Genomic DNA, 27,408 nt, shown 5'->3' on the forward strand with positions numbered 1-27,408 from the left:
GGTATTTCCCTACCATTATAAACCTCAGGTGCAGCACCCAAGCCATTGTGGGGACCACCTAAGCTAAACAGACTCTTCTCAGATCTGAGGCCCTGGCACACTAAACTGACGGCTGCCCGATGGCAGAAAAGGCTGACCCTATGGAAGAAAAGGAAGACCCATGGCAGAAAAGGCTGACCGATGGCAGAAAAGGCTGACCGATGGCAGAAAAGGATGACCAATGGCAGAAAAGGCTGACCGATGGCAGAAAAGGATGACCAATGGCAGAAAAGGCTGACCGAGCACGTCTGGTCGGCTAAAGGCCGTGATACGCCAACCCGATATTCGGCCGTCAGACAGTCTGATAAGGTCAATGACTCGAGTCTGTTTGGTGTGTTCTGAGCCTGCGGCCTTCAATTGTTTGGACATGCTTGGTTGACAGGCGGGCACTGCCAGCAGTTGGATTCAAATGACCAATCTGATTGGTGGAGTGCTAACCTGGAAATGATGAGTTGGATGAGCGAGTTTCTCAAAATCTAACGAAAATCTTTTAAACTGATCTTTAATGATCTGAACGAAGACAGATGCAGCCGTCGACATTGCTTTGGTGTGTTCCAACGCACTTGTGTTGGCCAACTTGGGGAGGAAGTCAGTCTGACTGCCAACGGTCACCCGTCGGTCTAGTGCATCAGGGCCTTAAGGCTGGTTGTAGTCTGGTTAGTCTCGCTTTGCCAGATCCTCCTCCAAAGCACGCTAAAGGACGATCTGGCCAGTCATCTTGGACGGTGCTAATCGCTCGAGAAAAGCCACGGTGCCGCTGCATAATAGGCTCGGAAAGAACTTGTTTTCCTGGAACATGTGTACGTTCAAAAGTAATTTTAGTCGTGAACATAAAACTCAGATTGGACTGATAGTCTAGTTAGCTATTCTGAGGACCAGTTAACCATAGTCCTCAGAAATTCACCGGAGGTTAGAAAGGCCAAAATGCAGAAAGGCCAAGGCAACGGATATCTGGCCTAAATGAGTGAAATCCAATGGAGCAATCTTGGAAGTGGGACGTCAAGGATATTGACTATAGTCAGACCAAGTCATTTTTTTTGTCTAAGCTTTTTGAGGGTTATTCATTTATTATCTGCTCTAGCTTTTACAATGTTTAAGACACAGTTATGGTCATAATAATGGTATAAAATGATGTAAAAATGCATACTTTCTAATTCAAAAATGTAACATTTTCTTGAGGGAAATATATGCACATAAGTCTTTCACAAACTAATGGAAAACACACATATGTTAAAGGTCCCATGACATGGTGCTCTTTGGGTGCTTTTATATAGACCTTAGTGGTCCCTAATACTGTATCTGAAGTCTCTTTTATATAGACCTTAGTGGTCCCCTAATACTGTATCTGAAGTCTCTTTTATATAGACCTTAGTGGTCCCCTAATACTGTATCTGAAGTCTCTTTCCCAAAATTCAGCCTTGGTGCAGAATTACAGCCACTGGAGACAGTCCTACAATGAGCTGTGCCTTATGACCTCATAAGTGGCAAGATTGTTCATTGTTGGGTATCTGTAACGTGTACTGAAATAACTCTGGTTATGATTTGAGTAAATAAAAACTCAATTTTATATATTGTATGTTTTAAATGATAAAAACACAAACAATTCAAACAAATAAGGTTCCATATACTGAATGCTAGGGGACTTTAGGGGGGATTAGCACAGTTTGGTAGATGTCAGTGATTAACAGTGATTTTGATGCATTCATATTTTTAACATGCAGTAAAATATCACCATTAACTTCCAAGTAAAGTGCCCATTATTCCTTAATTTTAAAATTACCCATCAAAATTCTAATAGCCTAATAACTTATTTTAGAAATTAAGCAACAATACAAGATTACTTTGAACAAAATATATTTTTAAATGCCCCAAATTGATCTCAATCTGTAATCCAAACCCTGCCCCTTTTTTGCATTTAGTCAATTTAAAATCAAGATTAAAAAAAGATAAGTACAGCTTTAAATCAAGTGTAAAATCTTGTTATTGTATTAATAATGTATTAACTAAGACATTCACATCATTGGCAACACAGCAAGTGAGGTATGAAAAGTATTTATAAGTTTATGAAGGGCATTTAAAGGCACTATGTGCTGATTCTTTGTGAGTAATTACAGCATCCGTCAGTCACTATTAGAGCTTCTTGATATTAAACCTATCGGGGAAAATGTTTCAACCTGCACCCTATTTTCCTTTTTGACATTGATCCAGTATTACAAGAGACCGCTGTTAAACAAGCTACAATGCAAGTTATTGGGCAGCTGGTGTCTGACAACATTATGGAAAGGATCTCTACAAAGATCTTTTTGTGAAACTGCTCCAAAATGGCCATTGCAAAACCCACCAGACTCCATTTAAATAAACAGTAATTTTATCATCATAAAACACACTGATTCAAAGTCAACAGAAAAAAATCAAAACTTCCAAAAGACAACTTGGCTCGTCTTTCCATTGTTCCAACAATCATCACTATGGTGAGTTCGGCAATGGCGATTTCTCTGGTTAACTCTTTAACTAAAAGGTCTATCTCTTAGGGAGCCTTTCCATAATGTTGTCAGACACTTAGAATAACAATCTGTGTCTATCAGCGGAAAAAACTCAACTTTAAATGGACGCAAATTCACAGTGCCCTTGTCCTATAAATTGCAGCCCAGTTCACAGCTGCCACTTAGACACTAACGAACAGGAAAATAGGGTCCAGGTTGGAATAAAAAACAAAGTTACTCTTTAAATCTAACTGCTGCGGTCACTGGTGAACCAGCTTCCTCCTGCCACTGACTCGTGTCCACAGGCTGCGCGCCGTCTGGGCAATGGTCACCCTGCGGGGCAGACGGAGGCTCCTCAGAGGCTCCCTGATGCACGCCAGGACTCCTGGCTCTGCAGGCTGCCCCAGGTATTCATGGGAAATGTAGTTGATCCTCCTCAGCTGCTTGCTGTAGTAGTTCCTCAGGTCACAGAGCTCTTCAGCTGCCGTCTCAGAGATGATGGAGTTGTGTGACGGAGAGCTGGGCAGGATGTTGCCACCTGGGGACGGAGAGGGAACATCTGATGCGGACACGTCACAGCAGGGTTTCCTCCTCATTCTTTGAGGGGTGGTGGATTTGCGTTTGGAACAAGGTTTAACTGGATGTGATGGCGCTTTCTGAACATCCCCGTTATTCACAATGTTTATTTCAACATCAACCTCAATTTCATGTTGGGGAATGATGGACCTCCTTTTATTCTCCTCAACCTCTGTCAGCTGTTGGTTTGCCCTCTCTGTCCATCTGTCTGTCTGTCTGTCTGGCTTCAGGTCTCGTTTCCTGGACAGGTTCTTCTGCTCTTTAATTACTTTCTGTTTGGGCTGTGGGGGACAGCTGTTGTCCATGAGAATGGGGTCAAAGGTCACATCAATCTCCTCCTCATTGGCTGATGTGTCCTGGAACCATGTGAAGACATAGTGTCAGTGAACAGTGTCAGTTCAATCTGTCACCATAATATGCATTACTTCTAGCCCTTTCAGAGTTATACAATATATAACAATTGATTATGTTAGCAGAGCCAGTGTGATGAAATGTTAGTGGCAGTTAGTGGGAGCATGCTACATTAGCACCAGAGATCATAAGTAATAGGCTTGGGCGATACTTACATTTTTACAATTTTCATAATTGTAAGTCAGATCATTTATGCCCCAAAATTTTAGTGAAATTGTGGTAAAGCTGTCACTTTTTATTCAAAATTCAAACTACTGTTTGCACGTCCAAATAAGTTACATATTTGATTTGTAATTATCTGTTAGAATTTAAAATTCAGTTTATATCTGCAAAGCAGTGCCTGGTAGACTACTCCTAAAATGTCTATCTGACCCACTGTATGCCCTGTTCCATGCTCTTGTTTTCTTTACTAATGAAAAAAAGAGATTTGGCGATTAATGCTAACCAGATAATCATGAAACCAAACAGTATGAGAAATAATGTAAGGAATAGCTGTTTATAAAATGCAATTGCCAGTCACATTAACTTGTCACTAAAGCAAGGCAGCAGAGAACCCACAAATAAAAGATTCATTCATTTTACATTTACTGTACATGTAGTTTAAGATTAGACTGCAATATTAGATGATGTCTTTCTATAATTCAAACAAATAACGCTTTAGTTCTTCACTGTAAATTAATTTTTCTAAAAGTGACAGTTTATACATAGCCACAGAATAATCTGTGATTCAGCAGCATAGCTTTCTTTATTTAGCATCCATTTAAACTTTAATTTTGCATATACAGTTCTAATGTGCAGTGAATATTTGTGATCATAAAGCTGTGAATCATTTTTTGTAAAACGGCAGCATCTTCAGACTATTGGTGACTAGCAGGCATCACAGTTCTATTTTAAGCGGCGACATACAGCTACATACATATCGTGTAATCATGCTAGCTGGCTTGTGAGCGTACACGAGCCAACATCTATTAGCAGAGCTGATGAGTAAAAAGCAGATTAGTTAATCTTACATTTTCTTGCAATTAATGCCCCCAGGAAGATCGATCTAATTAAACTAAGTCATACAAAATAGCAAAAAGAAGTGGTAGCGCCAATAATGTCCTTTTATCGCCCAAGCCTGCTGGTTAGGATCAATAAGATGATATCATGCTTATTATCAAACAACATTAAAAAGCACTTTAAATTAGGTAAAGAGACATTCTAATGGTACGTGTCCACTGACCAGCATCATTTCCACGCTTCCCATTCATTGTCTATGTGATCAGCCGGGCAACTCATTCAGGTAGCGTCGCAATGACTCTCGAGGAAGCGGAAAGTTGAATCCATGCTACACAACAGGTGGAAAGGAGGAAAATATCTATGTTTTTTTGTTTATCATGTCTACTTACCTTTTGTTTGTTAGTAAACCAAAACTGTAAAGCGTCTTTGAGTGTTTAGAAAAGCGCTATAAAAATAAATGTATTATTGCTGTTATTGTTATAATTATCTAATTGAGATTATTTTTTACTGATATTGCAATTCACAATTGTTTCCTCCTAGTTTAATACTGCTTTTATTGTTCTTAACAGTTGTGTCTTTTCTATTTTTTCCCCCCACCTGTTACTACAGTATAAGTTGCTTTGCTTTGTTGTATATCTTTCTGCTTTTCACCTTATACTCTTGTTTTGCTTTGTTGTATATCTTTCTGCTTCTGTGTTGTGTGTTGTCTTGCGCTAGGTTCTACGTTGTGCTGTGTTTTGACGTTTTCTGTTTCTGTGATGTTTTCTGCAAAGTTTTGTAGGATATGCTTATGATTTGTATTTCGACATCTGCTAGTGCAATGCTGGAAACCGTCAGATAACGCCGCTGTGGACACGTACCATCAGTGTTTTTATTAACCCTTCAGTGCTAATTCAGATCCAAAATTGAAGCATGAAGTAAAGTTTTAACAGTGCCATGCCGACAGAAGCAGTAGTGAACAGAATAAAGAATGATGGACTGTACTTTGGGGAGGGGGCGGGGGGTTAGGGAAGGTCTGTCTTGACTTTCTTGGACACAGGGGCGTCTCCACCACTTTCAACTGATCTCTTTCCCTCTTTGGCTTTGCCCTGGCCACTCACAGCTTTTACCTGCAGGTCATTAACAACAGCCTTTACCTGAGAGAGTTCAAAGACCTACATGGAGTGGACGAGGGAACACTAGAGGGGACACTGCACATGGACATAAACAACAGAATCCTGAGGCTGGGGATCCCAGAAGCCTCTCCGTACTCAGATCATCTTTCAGGTACCTTGCTCAATCTGTCCACATCTACATGGACCAGTTTTAGGACCTGAGCTCAAAAATAAAATAAAATGGTCAAGAATGCTAATTTAAGGGATTAAGTGGTCTGAACAACCCCAAAATATTCCATTTAGAATAATAAAAAACAGGCAAAAGCAGCTGATTGTTCCATTTGGCCTGCTGGAACCAGCTAATGTTTGGTATTTTAACTTGATAAATGACTAAGGGAAAAATAAATAAAAAATCCATGTCCAAAACTTTCAACCCCATCTCATGGTCTTCACCATCATCAGTTCATACTTTGACCACGTGATGACAAACACGCTAAATCCATTACAACAGAGCCAACTTCAATTTGCTGATGAAGACCGTGACAAGCGTTTAAAAGTCCAGATACAGAAAAAAAGATATATTATGTGGACTAAATTAACAAAGATTGATCATTTTAAATATGATTTTTAAATTATTAATTGAGTCAAAGTACTTAAGTACAATACTTTCATTAGAGATGTCAACTGGTCACTACTTGATATACCATGATATAGATATGGTAAGTAAAAAGCCGTAGGTAACTCCTTTGTGCAGCGTTATATGCCAGTAGTAGTTGTCATACCTTTTAAACAGTTGTGCAAATCAGAGTAGCAAAATGAAGATCAGCAGTGGAATCTAAATCTACTATTTAAGCTATGATTAATAATGTTATGGTACTAATTATGACCATTATCAGTAGCTGTGTGGTAGCGGTGTGAAGATTATTTCTTTTACAGATTTATAAATCTTGAAAAGAAAAAAATGCACAAAAACCCTCTAGATCATAATATCTGTGTTTCCATTCAATTCAATAATTCAAGCAAATTTTGAGAAAACTCAAAAAACTGCAAAGTGTTATTTTATCTCATTTAGTGCATTGACTCTTTTTGGACAAAGGAAAAAAAAAGGGAGTGGACTCTCTTTTTTTTACTGAGCAATTGAGGAATGTTTTATGGAATTTTGTCATTTTTGTACAGACTTCAAATGAGATACTTTAAAATGAGCATAAAAATATGTGAATGGAAACGCGGCTACGTGGACAAACAGGCTTTCGTATAGACTGAATGATTATAGACTGAATGATTAACAGTGCAGTGTACAAATCACAACATTTAGCTTCAATGACTTACCTCTATCAATTTTCAAAAACAATCATGTGCGTGACAACATTTTAAAATGACATTAGAACACATTGGAAGAAGAGGAAACTGGTTAGAGAGACTTCACAAAGAGAACAAAAAGAACTGGTCACATTAATACACAAACACAGAAAATACAGAAAAAATGTCCAGTGGAGCACTAAAGAGAGGAGCCCAACATCTGCAGTAGTTTTTTTCTACCATTATTTGCTTCTCACAGCTAAACTGGTTTTACAGTATATGGTGGGCAATATGCCTGGCTGAATTGTTTGAAGCATGTCAGCTCGGAGAGAAAAGCAATAACTTTACTTATAGGAATCATTATCAGACTGTTTTACACCCAAAACATGTTTGCTTTACAATACCAACAGCAGCATCAGTCGGACTTTACTTTGCTCAAGAACTACCTAGCTGGCTCATATATTTGACCAATTTCTGAGTCCTTGATTTTTCAGCTGCAAAGAGCAGCAGATGCTATACTGGACAACAGAACTCCTTCAAGTCAGTTAACATCTTCTGAAATTATCCCAGTCATGATATAGTGGGTTAATATGTAACTAAGAACTATCTGCAAAAGCTATTTGAACCAAGCCCCATGCTGATTCTCCCATATGATTCTAAATTTTAAAAAAAATTCTGCCTGAAAAGAAGTTTTTTCCTTGCCACTGTTGGACTAATGCTTGTTCTGGGGGGAATTGTTGGGTCTCTGTAAATTAAAGAGTGTGCTCTAGACCTATTCAATCTATAAGATGTCTTGAGATAATGATTTGATACTATGAATGAAATTGAATTGATTAGGGTTGGGCAATATTACGACATTTATTGTCTTTTTTTATGTTAAATAAAAAAACTAAACAAAAATGTTGCTGTTCAAATCACCACTTCAAAACAATTCTTAAAATCCGACTATTCCCAGTGTGATTTCAACTTCGGCTCACTAAGTTAAGGTGGACTGACCTTTAAGGTGGACCAGCTTTTCTCATTTTAGTGACAAGCTGCACCTAGGAGTTTTGCTCTTCTCAGTAAGAAAGAGAACAACACATTTTTAGTGTGATTCCTAAGAGCGACAATGCTTGATAAACATCCTGATCCAAATCCTGAACCAGCTATCAGAGCCCAATCCTACACCCAGAAAATTCAACTGTGTATTTTCTAAACTGAAACAGACACTACGAATGACACCATTTGAAGAAGGTCTTGTGCTATCTTTTTTTTAATTCATATTACCCAACCCTTACCAGAAAAGAGGCACTTAAACCATTTGGATATGCTTTTTTTTTTTTTTTTAAACCATGAGGACATTAATGGGAGAACTGTAGATTTTTTTTTTTTTTTAACTCCTAGATTACAGCCTGTACATGCACATGATGTCATATACCAGACACAGTGGAACATCAGTTTTGTGATACATCACTGTGGGCAGCCTTTACTCACCACCGCAAATGCAGTCCCTGTTCTCATCTTCATGGTGAGTGTGTGAGTCTGGTTCTTCAGCAGAGGAGCTTTGCGACCCAGCTTCACGTAGAAGTAGGTAGTGTACGGAGTAAAGCTGAAATCCTCTCTGCAAGTTAACAGACAGAATAACATACCTATGTCAGACAGTCTAAAGATGTTCTAATCAACATCATGTAGAGGTGTCCGTATGCAGTGGTAGGACATTTCCAGCCAACTATGTTCTCATTCTCACGTTGATGTGTGTCCGTGCACTATCTTGGTCTTTGTCACTTGGTCTTGGTCACTAGCTCGATTGGTCACGGCATAGGACCTGAACAAATCGGGTTATGTTCCTGTGCGTTAGCATGGACGCCTGGCCAATAGTAGTGTGTGAATGCTTGCCTAGAAGTTGGGTGGGATTCATAATAACGCGTGCTGGCATCCAGGCAGTCTGGTGGTCTGTCTGTGCTGCAAGGCGTGTGTGATTAAAGGCAGCAATCACTACAAGCTGATGTACAGTACATGATTGGAGTAAGGTAAACGGGGTAAATGCCGATCAGTTTAAAAACGCCCATATTGGCTCTGATCCGAAACTAGCGATATGGATCAGGACATGCCTTGTCAATCAAATTGGTGGTAAAAACAAAACATCTTGTCTATGTCAAGCCAAAGTATTTTAACACACTAATAACTTTTAAACAGAAATTTGAAACAATCAGGAATGTAAAAATCTTAACAAATTGACTCCTATTAACAAGTCACCTGAGGTATCCCTGCAGCAGCAGCCGCACAATCACCGCTTCAGCCTGCAGCCGAGACAGTGTGGTGGTCTGGATTGTCTTCCTGTGCTTGGCTGGGCCTTTCCCCATCCACGCCTCCACCAGCTTCAGAGGAGTCAGCTTCTCATCCATGGATGCTGCTAGCTCCAAGATTTGCACCACCTGCTTGGCATGCTGGGTAATGTCCACGGTGGTGTAGTCTGGAGGGATAGAGGTCAGACAATAACTAACTCCAATTTTAGAGAAGACGGCTTTTCTGCAACACACCACACACACACACACACACACACACACACACACACCACACACACACCACACACACACACACACACACACACACACCACACACACACACACACACACACACCACACACACACACACACACCACACACACACACACACACACACACACACACACACACACACACCTTTTGCATGGCGACAAGTATCACACATCTGGTTGCATCCTTCATCGTCCCACACCTCATCAAAATGAACAGCCATGAGAGAGCGCCGACACCTTCATGCAACAAACATGAGACTCAATAGACATTCAAGTCATGGTGCGTAGGCACACACATACTAAAAACATTACAACAAAGGGTGTTACGCTTTGGCTACACTGAACGAGTAACATATTCGGGAAGCGGCTGTCCCACGGAATGTGTGTTTTAACCGGCCACACCTGCTGCGCCACACGTCGTAGGATTGTGTGTGTCACAGGCGAGATGGAGAGGTTTTGCTTTGGGATTTGGGAAAACATCAACCTGCTGTCCAGCTGTTATCAGAGGACGCAGGTGAGAGATACGAGAAATAAAAACAGAAACTCTCCAAATGAAACTACTCAATCATTTAGTCGTTTCCTGTTTACATGCAGTTTTTTTTTTTTAAAGAAATAATGACACTGTATGATCCATTCCTGGATAAATATAAATAGAATAGAAGATTTATACACTTGTTGAGAGGATCTCCCCAGCAAATAAACACAACTACATGCTGCGCCGGTGTCCCAGTTTCATTGATTATAGTGGAAGTGTAGCGTTGGAACGTCCGCTCCACATACGTTACACATGTCCTTAGTCTGTGAACCAACTGTGTTAATGAGCTAAAACATGAAACAATTTATCCAAACATTAAAAAACTCTTTAGACACAAAATATTGAATTGTTACAAGCAATTTCTTGTGTGGTTATTTCTTGTTTGTGGACTTCTTAATGGTTATTTGGTTTATCTGTACAGATTATTTTGTCCTTGTGTTGTCTAAAAGAGTTGATTTGTTCAAGCCAACTGTTAAGCATGGACAATGATGGATGCAAATTGAATTTCTAATATAAATAATTAAAATAAAGAGGGGGTAGGACTAAACAACTTCTCAACTTCTTCCTACCCCTTTGTAACATGAACAATATTATTTGTATTGCTTATTTGTCGCTGATGATCTTGTTTCTTTTTCTTTGCTTACAAGTTTTACTTTGTTTGTATTTTAATTCATTTAAACAATGTTCAATAAATTGACTAAATAACACTTTGTGAAGGACTGACAATGTGTGTGTGTGTACTACCTGTCAATATTTTGGCAGTAGTCGACCATCTGCAGCAGCTTCTGCTGACCAACGTTCTCCATCACTACCATGGTGCTGATCCTGAAGATATCAGCAAAGCCAAAGTAGACAATGCAGTCTGCTTGACGGTCGTCTCGACCTGGAGATACACAGCCCAAGGGGTTGTTTCAGCAAAAAATACTAGCACCGTATCAACTAGTATTCTGTCCAGATGGAAGGGAAACAGTGTCTACCTGCGCGTCCGCTCTCTTGGTAGTAGTTCTCAATGGACTTACTGATGGTGTGGTGGATGACAAACCTGACGTCAGGCTTGTCGATGCCCATGCCAAACGCCACTGTGGCTACCACCACCTATAGGACAACAAAATCACTTACTGTCACTTATTCAAATATGAAACCAGTAAGTGTGTATTTTTTTTTAATTAAGAAGACAACACAGCAAATAGTTTTTTTTTAATTGAAATATAAAATTCACCCCGTGCTGATTTAAGCCTCTGAAAATCAAATTAAAGTTTAAATGAATCCCAGGATACATCTTTTGTTATCATTGTTATAAGACCCAGATATGCAGGTTCACAGCCTACAAAATAAACCCCACCTCTTTATTATCGTCAAACATTGTATTTTTTGCTGAAATTACCGAATTTAAAAAAAATATAACACATTTCCCATCAACAAAAAAATTAAGAATCATAAACAAAAAACAGCCTGTTTAATTTCTCTGGCTGTAAACTACTACAGCCTGGGATGTTTAGAGTTGCTATGGCAACAAGTGACAGCTACGGCTAGCATAGCTTTAGCTAAACATTCCGACCAATAATCACTTATATAATTACAATTTCACTAACCCTAACCCTTAAACACCACAGACACACTAAATACATTTAAGTGCTCTTATTATGCTTTTTCCCCTTTCCTTTATTTTGTTGTATATGTTTTTTGCGCACGTTATAGGTTAACAATGTGAAAAAGCCCCTCAAAAGGGACTTACCATCTCCAACAGAAAACACTGTTCACAAACAGCTCTACTGTAGTCCAGCCTTTACTTCTGAGACAAACGTGAGTCCCTTTGTAACACACGTTATAATGCTCGCTTAGCTGCTAGCATGGCGCGCCCTCATACTCTGCTTCTAACTGGCTAGTAGTACTTACCTAGCTACTGAGCATGTGCGACTACCAACAGAGAGGGAATAGAAGTGTGATGCCTCACTCAGTAGCTAAAACAGAGAGCTCAACACACCTGGTGAAAAGAAGAGCTGCAACAATGTGCAGAGCAACAAAAATACATCCGTTCAGTTTAGAAGAAAGAGAAAAGTGATTAAGTTTAAGTCTTCCTGAAAGAATTTACGCTGTGCTCCATTAGATGCGACTCAGAAACAATCAACGCTGATTGTTGGAACCGTTCAGAGACACAAAAAGACGGCTTTATTTATTTATTTATTTTAAAGATTTTTGGGCATATTTTTAGGCCTTCATCCAGCATAAAGGCATAATTTCCTGTCCTGGTCTGGGACACACATTCATACGGTTTGATAAAGTACTAATTGGACTTTAACTTATGATTGCACCTAACACTTGTCCTAAATTTAGCTCATCCTGTACATCTTGTCTGAATCACTAAATTCTCATTGGCTACCTGCCACTCTGGCAGGTAGATTGACAGTGTTACCTGCCAATTGTAAAATTCACCCACATTTGGCAGGTGGTCGAGTGTTAATTTCAAGAAATTTGATTGTTTTGCTTGGGGCACCCAGGGACCACTTGGACAACTTGGAGTAAATTGTGATCAAATTATAATACCTTTATTGTGAGGAGTTATGAATGCTTGTGGGTTCCAGCTTTGAAAAAAAAACTTTGTGATTTTGAAACTTAAGACACAAGAAGTCAAACACAGGTGCCTTGTTTTGAAATTGACTTTTGCAGCTAAGATGGCAATCCCAACATTTAGCTGTGGGCAGTTGTTTTTTAAAACTCCATCAGAATCTTGGCAGTTTAGAAACCTGCCGGTGTAAGTGCAAGTGTTGCCTAGCAACACTTGGGTGGGTGGAGCTTCGATCTCTTTCTGATCTTTGACATCTGAGTCTAAAGGTTTTGATGCTTTGTGATGTAATACACGTCTTTATATATAGGACTATAGATAGGATATTCATTTAATTTCTATTCTTCGGAGCTGGAAAGAAGTTCTCATCACTTACGTGTTCTCACAAAATGATTATAAAAAATCTATAGGCTACTTATAACCTCTTTCGATAACATTGCAAAAAACTTACTTAATTTTACAAACAGTGCTGTTACGTTAATAGTCACAGAACATGTCTACAACTATAATATCACAGACAGGAGAAATGCCGGAGGTAGGTAATATTATTAGGAAATTGAGTGTTTCCTAATAATTTTACCTACCTTTTTGTATGAACTTTTACTGCTGATGACACCCAATTATACCTATCAATCAAGCCTGACAAAACTAGTCAGTTATCTAAACTTCAAGCATGCATTAAGATATAAAATCCTGGATGACCTACAATTTTTAAATATTAAACTCAGACAAAAGTGAAGTAATTGTGCTGGGCCCTATATACTTCCAAACCTCTTTTTCTAAATATATAGTTACTCTGAATGGCATTGCCCTAGCCTGCAGCACTACTGTCAGAAATCTAGGAGTTATTTTTGATCAGGATTTATCTGTTAACGGCCATCTAAAACACACCTCAAGAACAGCCTTCTTTCATCTTCTTAACATTGCCAAAATTAGGAACATCCTGTCTCAAAATCAAAATCCAATCAAAATCAGCCATTTGGTACTATTTCGGCTACAAAAAGGAGGATGTTGACCAAAAACAGGTATTTTGTCTGGAGTGTCATAAAGTTGTGGCCACAAAACAGGGACACACCACCAATTTGTCTGATCACTTACAAAGGCACCACAAAGCTCTCTTCGACAAATACAAAGTAAAATCTCGATGCCAACTAAACTATTAGCGATGCCTTTAAACAACCTATTATTTAATCAGTGGCAAAAAATAGTTTAGAGCACATTTATTGTTTAAAATAAAACAGTGTTCTTCAATAATTAAAGTTCGCACTGTTTTGTTTGTTTTCTCCCCTTAGAAAATACAGTGAAAAAGGATGGCCGCATTGATCATGCTGTAGGAGTCTGCAAGAAGCTGGTGAGCCACTTGTCTCACAGCTGGAAGGCCAGAGATGCCCTGGCAAAAGTCCAGAAGGAACTCAATCTACCATCACATAGTCTCATCTCAGAATGCCAAACAAGGTAGGGTTCCCGACAGATGATGATCAGCAGGATATTAGAGCAGCAGCAGGCTTTAACTCAGGTCCTGTCTGCAGACAAGAAGGTACGGCATTTAATTCCATCCTGGCAAGATATAGATGTCCTGGAATCTGTAAGCAAGTCACTGGGACCAATGCTGGATTTCACTGGTGCACTTTCAGGGGATGAATACATTAGTGTCTTGTTTGTAAAGCCAGTTCTTCAGCTCTTCAACACTTCACTACTGGAAATGCAAGAGGAAGACACAGACCTGACCAAGAATGTAAGGAAGAAGATGCTGGACTACCTTAACGATACATTCGAAGATGATGATACTCAGAACCAGCTAGATATGGCATTTTTTTGGAACACCGGTTTAAGATGGACTTCATCAGTGCTGACAAGAAACCCCAAGGTAAGGCCAGAGTGGCATCACAGATGATGGAATGCCAGGAGACAGCAAGCTGCAGCGCTGACGTAGAGCCAAATGTTACCAGTGCACCCAAGGCAAAGAAAGCAGCAAAAGAAGCTCCTTTAAACAGAGAGAAACTGTAGCAAAGGGTGATTCCTTTCTGACCCTAAAGGATGCTGTGGAAGCAGAGTTAAACACCTACATGCTAACACCTCCAACGGACAAAGAAGAGGATCCACTTGCATGGTGGAGAGTCCGCAAACAAAGCTTTTCTCGACTCGCCAGACTTGCCCGCAAATACCTGTGTATTCCTGCGACATTTTCAGTACTAGGGGCAACATCATCACTTGCCAACAAACCTGTCTTAAGCCTGCAAAAGGTTGATAGACTTGTGTTCTTAGCTAAAAATCTTGAGTAAGCAAAGCCTACAGGATACATACTGCGTAAGTAATACTCTGTTTAGGAGATTTAACACAACATTTATTGAATGTTTGATTTAATTTTGTTTATTTCATTTGTTTAGCCATGATTATGATGATGACCAACACTGTTTTACTTTGGCACTTTGGCTAAGAAAAGTTGACTTAAAAAAAGATTGTGAATATGCTTTTATAACTTGTTTTCATAAAAAAATATATTTATTTTTAGTTATATTTTTATAAACCAATCAGGGGGTTGGTGTAGAACTGCTTTTTTTTCTAAATGGGTTCTGCTTTTCTGTTTACAGAAATATGTTCTAATTTTGGAATAAAATATTAAGTGACCTTTTTTCACTTCACTACTGAAGCTTGTTTATTAGTGAAATTATTAATATCATGGAATGGTAATTATTGAATAATGGTAATTTGATCCTGTATTGATGGCTCAAAACATCGCAATATATATCGTTTGGGAAAAAAAATAACGCAATGTAATTTTCTTCCAATATTGTGCAGCCCCCTACTGTTTACACAGATATTAAACATGTCTACGTAGTACAGAAACAATTATCCATTAATTGTTTGGTTGATGGACTGAAAATTAATCAGTTCATTCATGTAATAAAAGTTAAATGTTGGTTCCACCTTCTCCAATGTGAGGATTATAGGCTAAATGATACATGGTAAATCAAACGTCAAAAAGTCAAGATTTAGGCCATAATCAATTTTGACCAAATATGCAATTACTGTGTTTTGACTATGAAGTCAATGATTCTAATAACTCCTTCATATGTTGAGGTTGCTGAACCATTTACCCCCCCCCCACACACACACACACACACCTGGATTTTGTTGGAGGTCCATTTGCGGTGAATGCGGGACTTAACGTCGGGTTCCATGTGAGCATGGTAGGGATAGGCAAGGATGTCTTTCTTCTGGAGTTCTGATGACACAGACTCTGCATCCTTCTGAGAGAACACATACACGATCCCTGTGGCAAAACATCAGGAAATATGGAGTAGGACTGCTCTGTATGTGAATATATACTTTATATACTTTTTATGTAATCAGTCATATCTTAAAATCACTTTGTGCACATAAGCCTCTAAGTGATGCAATTATATTTGCTTTTATTTGAGTGTTCAGTCTTGCTTGCTGCAGTACCTGACTGGTCTTTGTATTGGTTCTTGATCAGAGAGGCAATGTCACTTATCGATGCTTCAGAGTTAGAATGTTTAATACGAACCTGAGAAACAAGCAGACTGTTAGGGTCACTGTAACATTTGTTTGACAGGTGTAGTGTAGTATTTATAAATGATTATTATAGACATTTTTTAATAATAGGCTAAACATACAGCAAATACACTAGTATGGTCTTTCATGTTTTATAAGCAGATGCAAGGCAGTGCAGATGATTTTACAAGGTCTTATAGGTGTGTTAGCAGATGTATGGTTGACAAAGAGACATTCATTCATGACACCAGAAAGAGTATATTTTTTAATTAAAAAGAAGACACAGAAACTGTGTTTTCATTGAGTATTTAAAATTCACTCATCATTCGTGTTGTTTAACGCGGCTTAGCGGAAGGACTTGCTGCTTTACCAGAAACATCTTTAAATGCACAGTAGGGTGCAGATTCTAGACATTATTTTATAACATCCAACTCCTGACGGTAAGTTAGTTAAAATCCCCTTAATATTGGCATAGGAAAAAACATCATTGGTTGTCAATATACAATCTGATCGCCAATCGGCATACGCCTACAAGGCAGCCGCACATATAGTCCTTGTGCATGTGTTTGCGTAGGAAGCAAGTGGCTTAAAGGTGTGTGTGTGTGTGTGGTGGGGTGTGGTGTGTGTGTGTGTGTGTGTGTTTTGTGTGTGTGTGTGGTGTGTGTGTAAGACGGTAGCAGCCCTGGTTACCACCTCGTAATAGAGATTAGTTCGGTTGAAGGATGCAGAGAGTGTGATTGGCCGTGGCACACACAGGATCTTCTCACAGTCCTTGAGGACGCTGCTGGTTGCTGTGGCTGTGAGCCCGAGTAATGGGACTTTGGGGAACTGCCTCTTTAGAATGCCCAGTAGTTTATAATCTGCACAGGGACACAGAAGCATACACACAAACACACACATCAACTTAACACACATCAACTTTGAAGATAAACCTAGGGGTTAAGTTAGGTTGCGTCAGAACACGGATTTCAAACTCAACGTCACTGAGGGCCACACTGGAAAATGTGAATCACATCAAGGGCCAGACGTGTATAGATTGTTGACATGCTTTTATTTAATTGAAAAGTAAAATATTTTTGACCGTATTGTAGGTCTCATATAGCCTATTTGGGAGACATAAAGCCCCAATTTGCCAATTCAGCAAAAAAGTTCCTTCATAGAATTATAGAAAAGCCATAGTAGAATTTAGCAAATCAAGCAAAACAATGCATTCAGATTTCATTTTTAAAAGTAGTCTTGACTAGTAGTCTACTTGACTAAGAACAACCTATTTCACAGGCTGTGTGAGAATTTCTGCGTCTCAAATTGTGCTGCGAGTGTAGCATAATTGCAGTTTGAAAAACTGTTTCCTGTCTTTTTTGGTTTGGAGCAAATATGAAGGCCAAATTGTATTGTGAACCTAAATCGGTATGTGGGCCGGATCAAAATTTGCAAGGGGCCTGGATTTGGCGCAAGGGCATCCGGTTTGACACCTGTGCTACATAAGAACTCTACATCCACACCCCGCCATCCGAGTGGAGGAGACTTCTCACCTGGTCTGAAGTCATGTCCCCACTGGCTGCAGCAGTGCACCTCGTCCACAGCGATACGACTCAGCAAGTTTACGTTGTAGGCTTTCTCCAGACGAGACATGAACAGCTTGCTCTTGGCGATCTTCTCTGGAGTCACGTACAGCAGCTTGAAAGTGGCCTTGGGATCCATCATGCCAGCCATGACGGTTTTGGCATGCTCCTAAAAGTATTATTATTTTTTTTTTTACAATATGCTTTTTCATATTATGAAAGCCATCACACCAAAACATTATTCATACAAATGTAAATACATATAGAAAACTGTTGTCTAATTGTTTACAGTTGATATAGTCTTGCATTGCCAGACCTTCCTCCACAGCGCTGCGGAGGAGGGTCTAGTCCACACAGCATTCTGGGATGGTAAAAAATGTGCTCTGGTTTATTGGCATTACTTTAAACCAATCACAATTGTCTTGGGCGGTGCAAAGCACAGTAAGGAGCCACGGTGCCTCTGTTAAATAGCCTCAGGAAGGAACTTGTTTTGATGGAACATGTGTACGTTCAGAAGTCGTTTTAGTTGTGCAACAGAAAACTCAGATTGGACAGATGGTCTAGCTAGCTGTCTGGATTTTTGGTGGCACCAGAGCAATCTCGGAAGTTGAACGTTGAGGATATAGACTACAGTTGATATAATACAACAAAGTTCACATTTGTGAAATGACTCTACTGAGGCGGATTTAAGTGATCTGTGGCCTTTCGGCTACACTTTTTGTGTGCGATGCTACTTGGCAATACCAGCAAAGAGACAACCATGTGATTTACTGACATATTGTGATTAAAGGCCAGTTGTAAAAATAAGACACACATGCATGTGTTCAGGAAGTAGCCTACAGACCTATAGGGCCTGTCGCCTAAGCTATTTTTCACGGTGCCTTAGCCAAATTGACAGATAAAAAGTTTTGCTGACACACGCACACACACACATACACAGCAACAGTGAACAAGGTGAAGTAAAAGTAACAAGGCTAAGGTGTTTTTCCTGACCACTGGTGACCAAACAGAAAGTTTGGAAGAACAAGTATAAATGGACACAGCTCCAGTGTGATAACATTTTGGGGTTAAGGTGGATAAGAGGCCAATAACGTGAACGAGTCGCTTTGTCGACTTTAACAATGAAAGCAATGCAAAAGAAAACTGGAAATTAAACTTTTATTTTTGTGATCAAATTTTTATTAAACTGACACTACCATGTAACAAGCAAAAAAACAATGCACAATGGCCTTTTTCAGACTGCTTTGGCATATCCAGACTGCGTCCAGATTGATTTTAGATGGTCTGGTCAATAGACAACATTAACTGTGTCTTTTGCAAATCGGGTCAAACCACATTCGGAGGTGGTTTGAATTGCGATGTCAGCTGCTCAAAACGGATTTCAAAAGTCTTTTTTGTGTGACTCGTGTAGTCGAGGGGTATGAACTGTGCCTATACTTATGCAGATTATAAAATATATTCAAAAAGGCTCTGTAGTCCGAGCCAGCGTGACGTAAGACGCCTTTATTTACTTCAACATCGTCCACGGCAACGCAGCCGTACTCTGTTTTTACCTTTCACAATAAATGTCCAACTCAAAGCAAAATAGGGATACTCAACAACGATGTCAAGTCCAGAGTAACTCAAATGATGAGCAGATGCTGTTACTAGCAGAGCCCTATGGAGGACAACATTAGTCCGTTCTGTACTGCAACTTCACCGGGGACTTTGAGGGCGAAATGACGGACTTTTGTTTCTAAAGCTTCCTCGTTGGAAAGCCGCATCAACCAGCGTAGCTACAATGACGCCTATGTCGTTACCACAGTAACCCATGCTGATAGGTTGGCGATAGACACACAAATCCGATCTGATCACTTGGAATAATAGTGCGGAGAAGTTGGATTTTCCTGCACTCTGAATTAAAAATTCATCTAAAAAAATGCATCCCATCCTGTATTCTGACTTGTAAACAAAAAAACACAGCTGGAGATGGACAGTTGGCAAAAATAGATGCATTTGCCCAACAGTGCAAATTTAAATGTGACACTCTAAAAAGGAGAAGACCTTAACTGACATTTATGTCAAACATGTTACTTTGTTGTACCTGTTGTTACCTATATTACCTATGTACTATCTTATTTATAGCTAATATACATAGTTGTTACTTTGCACTTTTTATTAACAAAGGTCCTAACAATTGAGGAAATAGATTGGCAGTGAGCGCAATTTATGTTAACAGAGCCCAAGAGTCTGTTTTGTTTACCATCTTGTTTGTGTGGTTTTTATCATTTATTTAAGTTTTTTTTTTTATTTGAATATTTTCAAGAATGAAAAGTGAATTGGTCTTTAAAAGGGTGTTTGCAAAGTCTGACACTCATGCAGTTTTGTCAAAGAGTGATGTGTAGTAGTGTTGGAAGAGATCAAAAGACTAAGAGCTGAGATGAAGTGAAATGAACAAGTGAATGCGTTGTTACCTTGCTACTCGACGCATTCAGCATCACTGCGGACACATCAATGGACTTCAGGTACATGATCTGGTCTTCCATCAGGGACACCAAGGGAGTGACAACCAATGTAAAACCTGACACACCACACACACACACACACACACACACACACCACACACACACACACACACACACACACACACAACACACACACACACACACACACACACACACCACACACACACACACACACACACACACGTGTGATAACAGTAGGACAGACGGAGTCAATAAGCATGTAGGTACTCCCAGGACAAACAGAATTATCTCAGAATTATAAACTGCAAAGTTAATACATCGCAGGCGTAAGCATCAAATATAGCAGCGTAGCGCAGCTATTTCTACAATGGTGGATATGTTATCCAATCTGTTCCGGCCACATTGGGTGCTTAGCGTCCGCATATGCCCGTGCGCTGCAGCAATAGTTTCAACATCTTCTTTATTTTTCACATGATACACAAGCGTATGTGTCAAGCCAGGCAGTAACATACAGGGTGATGCTATTTCCAAAGGCTTTTTAGCCTACAACATGACAAAACCCGGACCAAAAACTGGTCCGGACCAGGTTAGCAGAGCAACATAAGTTACCCTGGTGATCTAGCCAGGTTAAAAAAAAGAGAACCTCCTTTGTGACATGGAAAATCCTGGCTTTAGACTCAACAGGCTTTGCTAACTTGCTCATTAATCTTGCTTTGTAGTACGGCCTGAGGCCACCGCTGTTTAGATCCAACATTGCGTATTTTGGTGTCAGTGTACCCTTGGAGCAGACAGCAGGCAGCTGGTAACAGAGGCTTTTCCCTCTTCCTGTGGGCATCACTAGGTATAGATCTTTGCTTGACATGGTCAGGTTGATGGCCCTCAGCTGCAGTGGTCTGAATGTGGAGAGATGGAACGAGTCCTTCAGGTGCTGCTCCACCTCTTTGGACCATGGAAAATCTGCCAAACATCAATTAATCAGAATGAGAAAAGGGTTTATTGCCACAATAAGTTACATGTACAGTATGTGGAATTTGCCTAGGAGAATGGTGCATGCATGAAAAAACAAACAATAACAATGAATACAGAAACAAATCTTTACATAAAATTATTAACACAAGTCAACAACTTGACTCTAACTGTATGTGTGTCTAGAGTACCTGTGCCATCATAGAGCTGCATCTCCTGCTTGCTCATTGCTGGATCAACTTTAGATGATTTTGAGGAAGATGAGGATGAAGAGGAGGACGGCTGTGCAGCATCGCAGGCCTCCTCCAGCCGCTGCAGCAGTGCGTCTTTACGAGAATTCAGCTCCGCCTGCTTCTGCAGGAGCTCTGCTATCTGTAGCTCCACCAACTCCAGCTCGGCCTCCACTGAGTCCAGCTCTGCCTGCACATCTGGAACAAACACACCAGGAAAACTGTGAGCGACAAGGATTCTAAGCAGATACACTACTGGTCAAACGTTTGGGAACTTAGGAATTTCCATTGCACTCCATTGTAGACAGATTACCAGCTGAGATCAGTTGCATTGCTTTTTTTTTAACCAGGGCAGCAGTTTTCAGATTACATTATGTGCTTACATAATTGCAAAAGGTTCTCCAATGTTTCCTTAGTTAGTTTTTTTAAAACAATATCAGATTATTTAACAGAATGAGCCTTTGGAACATTGGATGAATTGTTGCTGATACTGTAGATATGTAGATATTACATTAAAAGATCAGCCACCCACTCAGATCAGCTGGTATTCTGTCTATAACGGAGTGGCATGGAAATTAGTAAGTGACCCCAAACTTTTGACCGGTAGTGCATGTTGAGCCACTCTGCTAAGAGGGGGACTGGCTGCAATTAGAAGTCCCTCCGGGACCCTGAGGTGAGCAGGAAAGATGGTTGGAGGAGAGTTAAACATCAGTAAACATATTATTACTTTTTTTCTGCCACATTGCATCGTTTTGTCATCAATTACATGCCACTTTGCAATACAAAACAATGACCTCATTTATTGATATTGATTGATTTCAATATCGATCAATCCAATACCAAAAATTGCAAAGCAAAAGTGGATTTGGACATGGCAGTTGCTTTCCGCCGTTCATTTAGATTGTTAAAATAGGGCCATATATTGTATTAGGTTGCTGGGATGTGATGCTGGAGATTCATTAACAGTAACGTAACATGACTCCACTGTGCAAGGCAAAGTCACCCACCACTTTGAAAAAGTACCCTGGTGGCGGGTGCCAATTTCCTACCCTGGATAGATCGCCAATAAACACTGACTATGGTCATATCTTTCTCTAGCTACACACACAATCACACTGTGGAGCTGACTTGTATCTGTACTCTGTCCGGTTCTGGTGGTTGATTAATGCAAATATTTGCTGATTGCTCTCATTACGGGCTGGATTGGCTGCCGCATTGCGCACCACCACCAGTCCATGAGGCAAATATCTGTGATTACTCCACATTTTAATTGTGATATTTTGTCAGGTAAATATGGTAGTACAATGTTTTTCTCTGAAGTAGGAGTACACCAGCCTGACGTTGTCATACTTAGATTCTAGTCAGAATATAAGTCTGATACCCCTCCACTGGGCTGTGATTATGGGGCATGTTTCAACCATAGACAGTTAAAGAAGTGGACCAACAGATCCCGCTGTTCTAGACGGAGACCAGTGAAGGAAAATAGAAGCACTTTTCCGATGATGGCAAGTGAGCTTGACAATGTGGGCAACGTGTGTGAAAGTTGTATGTCTTCTGGAAGCTGTGCCAAGAGAAATCTCAATCATTCCCAATCAGCAGAGATGGAGAGCTTAGGTATATGTTAGGAGATAACATAGGCACAAGCTAATTACTGCTAACTAACATGCTAGTTAACATTAGTAATTAAAACTAAACAGCTGATGTACTGTAAGTTGAAACTGCTGCAAGCTTCTCCTGACAATACGGTGATTTGTCAACTATGAGACAGTCAGTTGCGTTATGACACAATCGTTAGCCAATTTTTACAAAAACATCTGGCAACGGAGCCATAACGTGAGGTACAAGGTATTGGAGCCTTTTATACATAGTCGTGTTTCTTTAGAAATACAAAATGCGCAAATAGAGTCCTGAAACGCTTCAGATGTAAAGTTATTAGCCGATAGCCACAGCAGTTTGGAAAACGCTAATGATGTTACATCCACGTTCCAGGCTTTACAGCATACATACATCCCTTGGATGTATCATAACATAATACCAGTATTGTATTAATAGAACACATGGTGAATTATAACCATTAGCGTTATCCATTATTACAGCTACAGGATCTCGTGAGAACCGCCATATGAGCATGCGCAGTGCAGGGCTGTTCACGTCTGCACGCATCCATCATTACGTTACTGTTGATCATCTGTTGATCATCTGTCATCATATAAAGCCCACCCTGACAATTCGATTGGTCCAAACAGCTCTTGTTCAAGCATAGTTGCTCCACAACGGATCAAGTTCAGATCAAAGTTGCCGTCCTCAAAAGTTGTAGGCAAGCTAATTTTGGCTGGCATCAAGGCTAGGAGTACACAGTAAGTCAGTAGTAGGCTATACAGTGTTGTTGCTAAGTGCTTTGGGGTCCTTCTGTAAATTTGGGCTACAATGGTTCTGTAAAAAGCTTCAAGCAGCAATACCACATGCCAAGCAACCGGCCCGTTCCAAACAGGACAACTTGCCACTGACAAGTGAAACTGTCAATCTACCTGCAACGTTGGCAGTTAGCCAATGAGAATGAAGTGATTCATTTGGTTTTTTTTGCCAGTGTTCTTTCACATTTCAATCAAGTCCGCCTATCCATTGCTTGGATTTGAGAAACTTTAGGCTACTTAGTCCTACTATTAAATTAGGATACAGGGATAGACAGGATGTTGTAGAATAGCATGTGCAGAAGGTTCTCTCAGTGGAGTTATCCTCATAGTGTTGACAAGGAATAAGACGGGTCTCACACCTGCACAGGTAGTAATCCTATGAGGATCACACCGCCACAGCTAATGATGCTTCTCTTTGCACCTCCCACAGTGTTTCTTTAAAGTTGAGACAGGGTGTTATTTGTCATCAGTCCCCACGAAATCCCCATTCTCTCATTCAAAAACAACTGCAGGGTTATCCCAGAGGACCGTGCAACTGTTTACATCTTAGCACAGTTGGGGCTTTAATACGGGTTGGCTCGTTTTTCACTAATGCAAAGTAGTTTTGAGACTAAATAACTGTTTGTTTCTTGGCATGGAAAGAACAGACCTACCTTTATTTCCACCATCCATATTTCATAGACTGATTTGCTTTGAGAAAGGAGCCAACCATCAGACTGTCAGAGATGTTGATAGAATTTCCTGTAAGACAGAAAGGGAAATAAGCGAATTTCCACTTAAAAGTACGGTTTCCTTTTAACATTAAACTGCCATTTCACAAACAAATTTCTTGTTTCTTGCTGGTCCTAGTTTGTTAGGATGAAAGGCACAAACTGGGGCTACTTCTGGCTCCATTCATTTACAGATATCTGACGGAAATTAATCATAGGTGCTCATATTTACTATTTAGTTGTTGAGGGTTTAAGTAAATGTAAGTAAACCCTACTTCTCGACTTTTACATAAATGATTCAGTATATATACATTAGATTAATTATTTTAATCATTGTCAGTTATGCCTATAAAGGCGCAATGTAACCAGAACAAAGATAACCAAATATGAATTGTAGTTACAACGTTAAATGTTACATGTTGTATTATTAATAATATCAATCCACATAATTTAGCTGACCACAACCAGCTAACGCTAGCTATTTTAACATAAACTAATTTAGCTAAGAATTGACAACGCCGCACCTGTTTCATCGTACAGGGAGCAGCGAGTTAGCGTTAATGTTAGCCTAGCTTGTTAATGGATAATTTACCCTAACAAGGATACTGAAGCATCATGTTCATAGGCTCTGCCATCTTCTCCAGCTAACTAGATAACGCTAAAGATGCTCTAAACCACCTTCGCTACATGAAAAATACCCCTCTCTGTTGGGAGCAAATTTAACTAACGTTAATACGTCAGGGACAAGCCTTTAAAACAGGATAAAATACAAAGAACTGACCACGTCCCAACTTCATCCAGGCCAGTTTCTTTAGTGTTGGTGAGTCCACTTCTCGGTTGCTATAGCAGACCGTAGACCACACAGCGCCCCGGAACAAACCATTACTGCCCTGAGTTCCGCCTGCCAGGCTGCCTACAACTCCCGCCTCCTGTTGCACGATATACACTTTTTTTGCAATCTGTGTTTAATAAATAGACCAAAATATTCTGTTATCTCAAGTCAACGTCAGTGCTGCCTGACAGAGCAAACCCGGGACAAACACATGTGTGTGGTGCATTCAACATAGGCTAGATGTTAAGTGGAAAATTACCTTTCTAATTAAAATGTTGCTCATTTTCAGTAAATATTCTTGTCATATGCAATCCAGTGTGTTATGTGTGTAGATAACTATATATATTTAAAGCAGAGTATATATTATAAATAGAAAGATGATGTTAAAAATGATTAATTTTAACAAGTTGCAAAGTGGGAGGAGTCGTTTCGTTTTATATTCCTCTATCGATTTTACTTTAAACGATATCATAAATGTTACAGAGAAACACGGGATTCTACCAATGGGATTTATGTTATGGACACCGATTTTAACTCTTTTAACTGTGTTTCTGAAAAATCATGTGCTGTCCAAAAATTTGGCATGCTAAGACAAGAGGAAGGCTGAGATAGGTCGGTTGACAGTTCTAAATACTACAATACCCATAAGCCTTGGCCGGAGTTGCTGTGGAGAAGAGGCCATATACATATTACATAGACCTTTATCCCCCCCTAGTGTTGAAACCATAGACCGTTAATATTAATATACAGTCTATGGTTGAAACTGTGATGGATTTTTCTTTTGTGTGTGTGTGTGTGTGTGTGTGTGTGTGTGTGTGTGTGTGTGTGTGTGTGTGTGTGTGTGTGTGTGTGTGGTTTTGGCAAAGTGTTCTTTTTTTAAACGAGTTTTATTTTTGCACAATGTACGTAGAGAGAAAATGTAGCCTAAGGGTACTTTTCTTGTATTGTGTAGGCATATCTCTCTCAAAACGTTTTCTTGTCTTGTTTGCAAGAAATAAAGTATCATCGGTAACGTTAACTTGTTGAGATTACACTTCTTTTTTTTAAAGATTAAAATTAGATTAGAAAAAGCAATGGCGTATAGCCTATTGAAGAATTTAGTGTGGTCTCTGGTTTAAGAATGAATATAACGATATCTGTCTTATTTTCACTTAATAGTTAAAAACAGTATTTGAACTTCGATCCAATTGTCTTAAAAAAATTAAGAAGAAATTGAATCATTGGCAAAGAAGACACTTATCCTTATATTGTGGGATACTGTTATCTAAAGCGGAAGGAATTTGTCACTTAATGTTCCACAGAATGTTAATAAAAATAAGGCGCTTTATGAATTAATGTAGAAGAATAAATGAAAATGAAAATTGGGTTGCTCAGTCCGTAGGGAGCTGCGTTGGGAAGCGGAGGGTCGGTTGTTCAAGGCCACAAGACTGGTAGCTGGAGAGGTGCCAGTTTACCTCCTGGGCACTGCCAAGGTCTTCTTGAGCAAGGCACCACATACTGTCGTTGGAATGTGCATTGGAAAAAGAATGGACAATTTGTGATAAATACTGTATCAAGGACAAGATTAAATAATTGTCTTTCAAGATATTACATAGAATTTACCCATTTTTTGTGAATTTCTGGTGGACTAGAAGAAGAGATATTTCCTATCTATTTTTTTCACTTTATATGTACGAGAATGTTCTGGATTGATGTAAAAAAGAAACTTTGGATAAATCTTGAAATAAACATGTTTGATGTGGTGGTCTATTTTAGTCAAGATAAGATTTAAAAAATAACATGATGTACAGTATATCATACAACTCTTGCCAAACCATGACAAAGCCAATCTTCCTGTACTTTATCAATAAATATAAGCAATATAGCACCATTTTATTTAATATTTAAAAAAATGAAAATTAAGACCTTTAATTTATTCAATGATTACAATATGAAATTATATGACACAAACTCTGGCATTATTAAATGTAATTGTATTTGGTCAATTTTTTAACGTTATTGTATTTTCTTTTGTTCCTGTTTTGTAAGGTCTATTTTTGGACTTTGGGATATGAACTTCTGTACAATAAAGAATTAATTGCAAAAAAATGAATCAGTGGTAAATCCATAGATGAGATTAAACTCCTCTTATAATGGGAGTTTCTTACCGAAAATACCGATGAAAATTTGTCAGTAACG

At 39.4% G+C, this 27,408-nt stretch overlaps 1 protein-coding gene across 2 annotated transcripts; it reads right to left on the reverse strand.

Moving 5' to 3' along the window:
• Positions 1 to 1,878: 1,878 nt before the first annotated feature.
• recql (RecQ helicase-like) lies at positions 1,879 to 25,420 on the reverse strand. 2 transcript variants are annotated; one of them, XM_032504867.1, is made up of 16 exons: positions 25,180 to 25,420; positions 24,342 to 24,429; positions 21,236 to 21,472; positions 20,856 to 21,035; positions 20,067 to 20,173; positions 17,584 to 17,782; positions 16,745 to 16,911; positions 15,983 to 16,064; positions 15,661 to 15,809; positions 10,950 to 11,067; positions 10,717 to 10,855; positions 9,583 to 9,674; positions 9,137 to 9,353; positions 8,375 to 8,501; positions 5,493 to 5,617; positions 3,220 to 3,454 (listed from the first exon to the last, which is right to left on the reverse strand). In XM_032504867.1, exons 2-15 carry the CDS (start codon positions 24,358 to 24,360, stop codon positions 5,513 to 5,515), a joined length of 1,938 nt encoding a protein of 645 aa, XP_032360758.1. In that variant the 5' UTR covers positions 24,361 to 24,429; positions 25,180 to 25,420; the 3' UTR covers positions 3,220 to 3,454; positions 5,493 to 5,512. The 2 variants fall into 2 exon arrangements, with proteins under 2 accessions (XP_032360757.1, XP_032360758.1); XM_032504866.1 differs by lacking the exon at positions 5,493 to 5,617 and having other exon boundaries at positions 1,879 to 3,454; positions 25,180 to 25,419.
• Between the last annotated feature and the right edge of the window lie 1,988 nt (positions 25,421 to 27,408).

This window comes from Etheostoma spectabile, chromosome 23, assembly GCF_008692095.1.
Source record: "Etheostoma spectabile isolate EspeVRDwgs_2016 chromosome 23, UIUC_Espe_1.0, whole genome shotgun sequence".
Taxonomy (NCBI): Eukaryota; Metazoa; Chordata; class Actinopteri; order Perciformes; family Percidae; genus Etheostoma; species Etheostoma spectabile.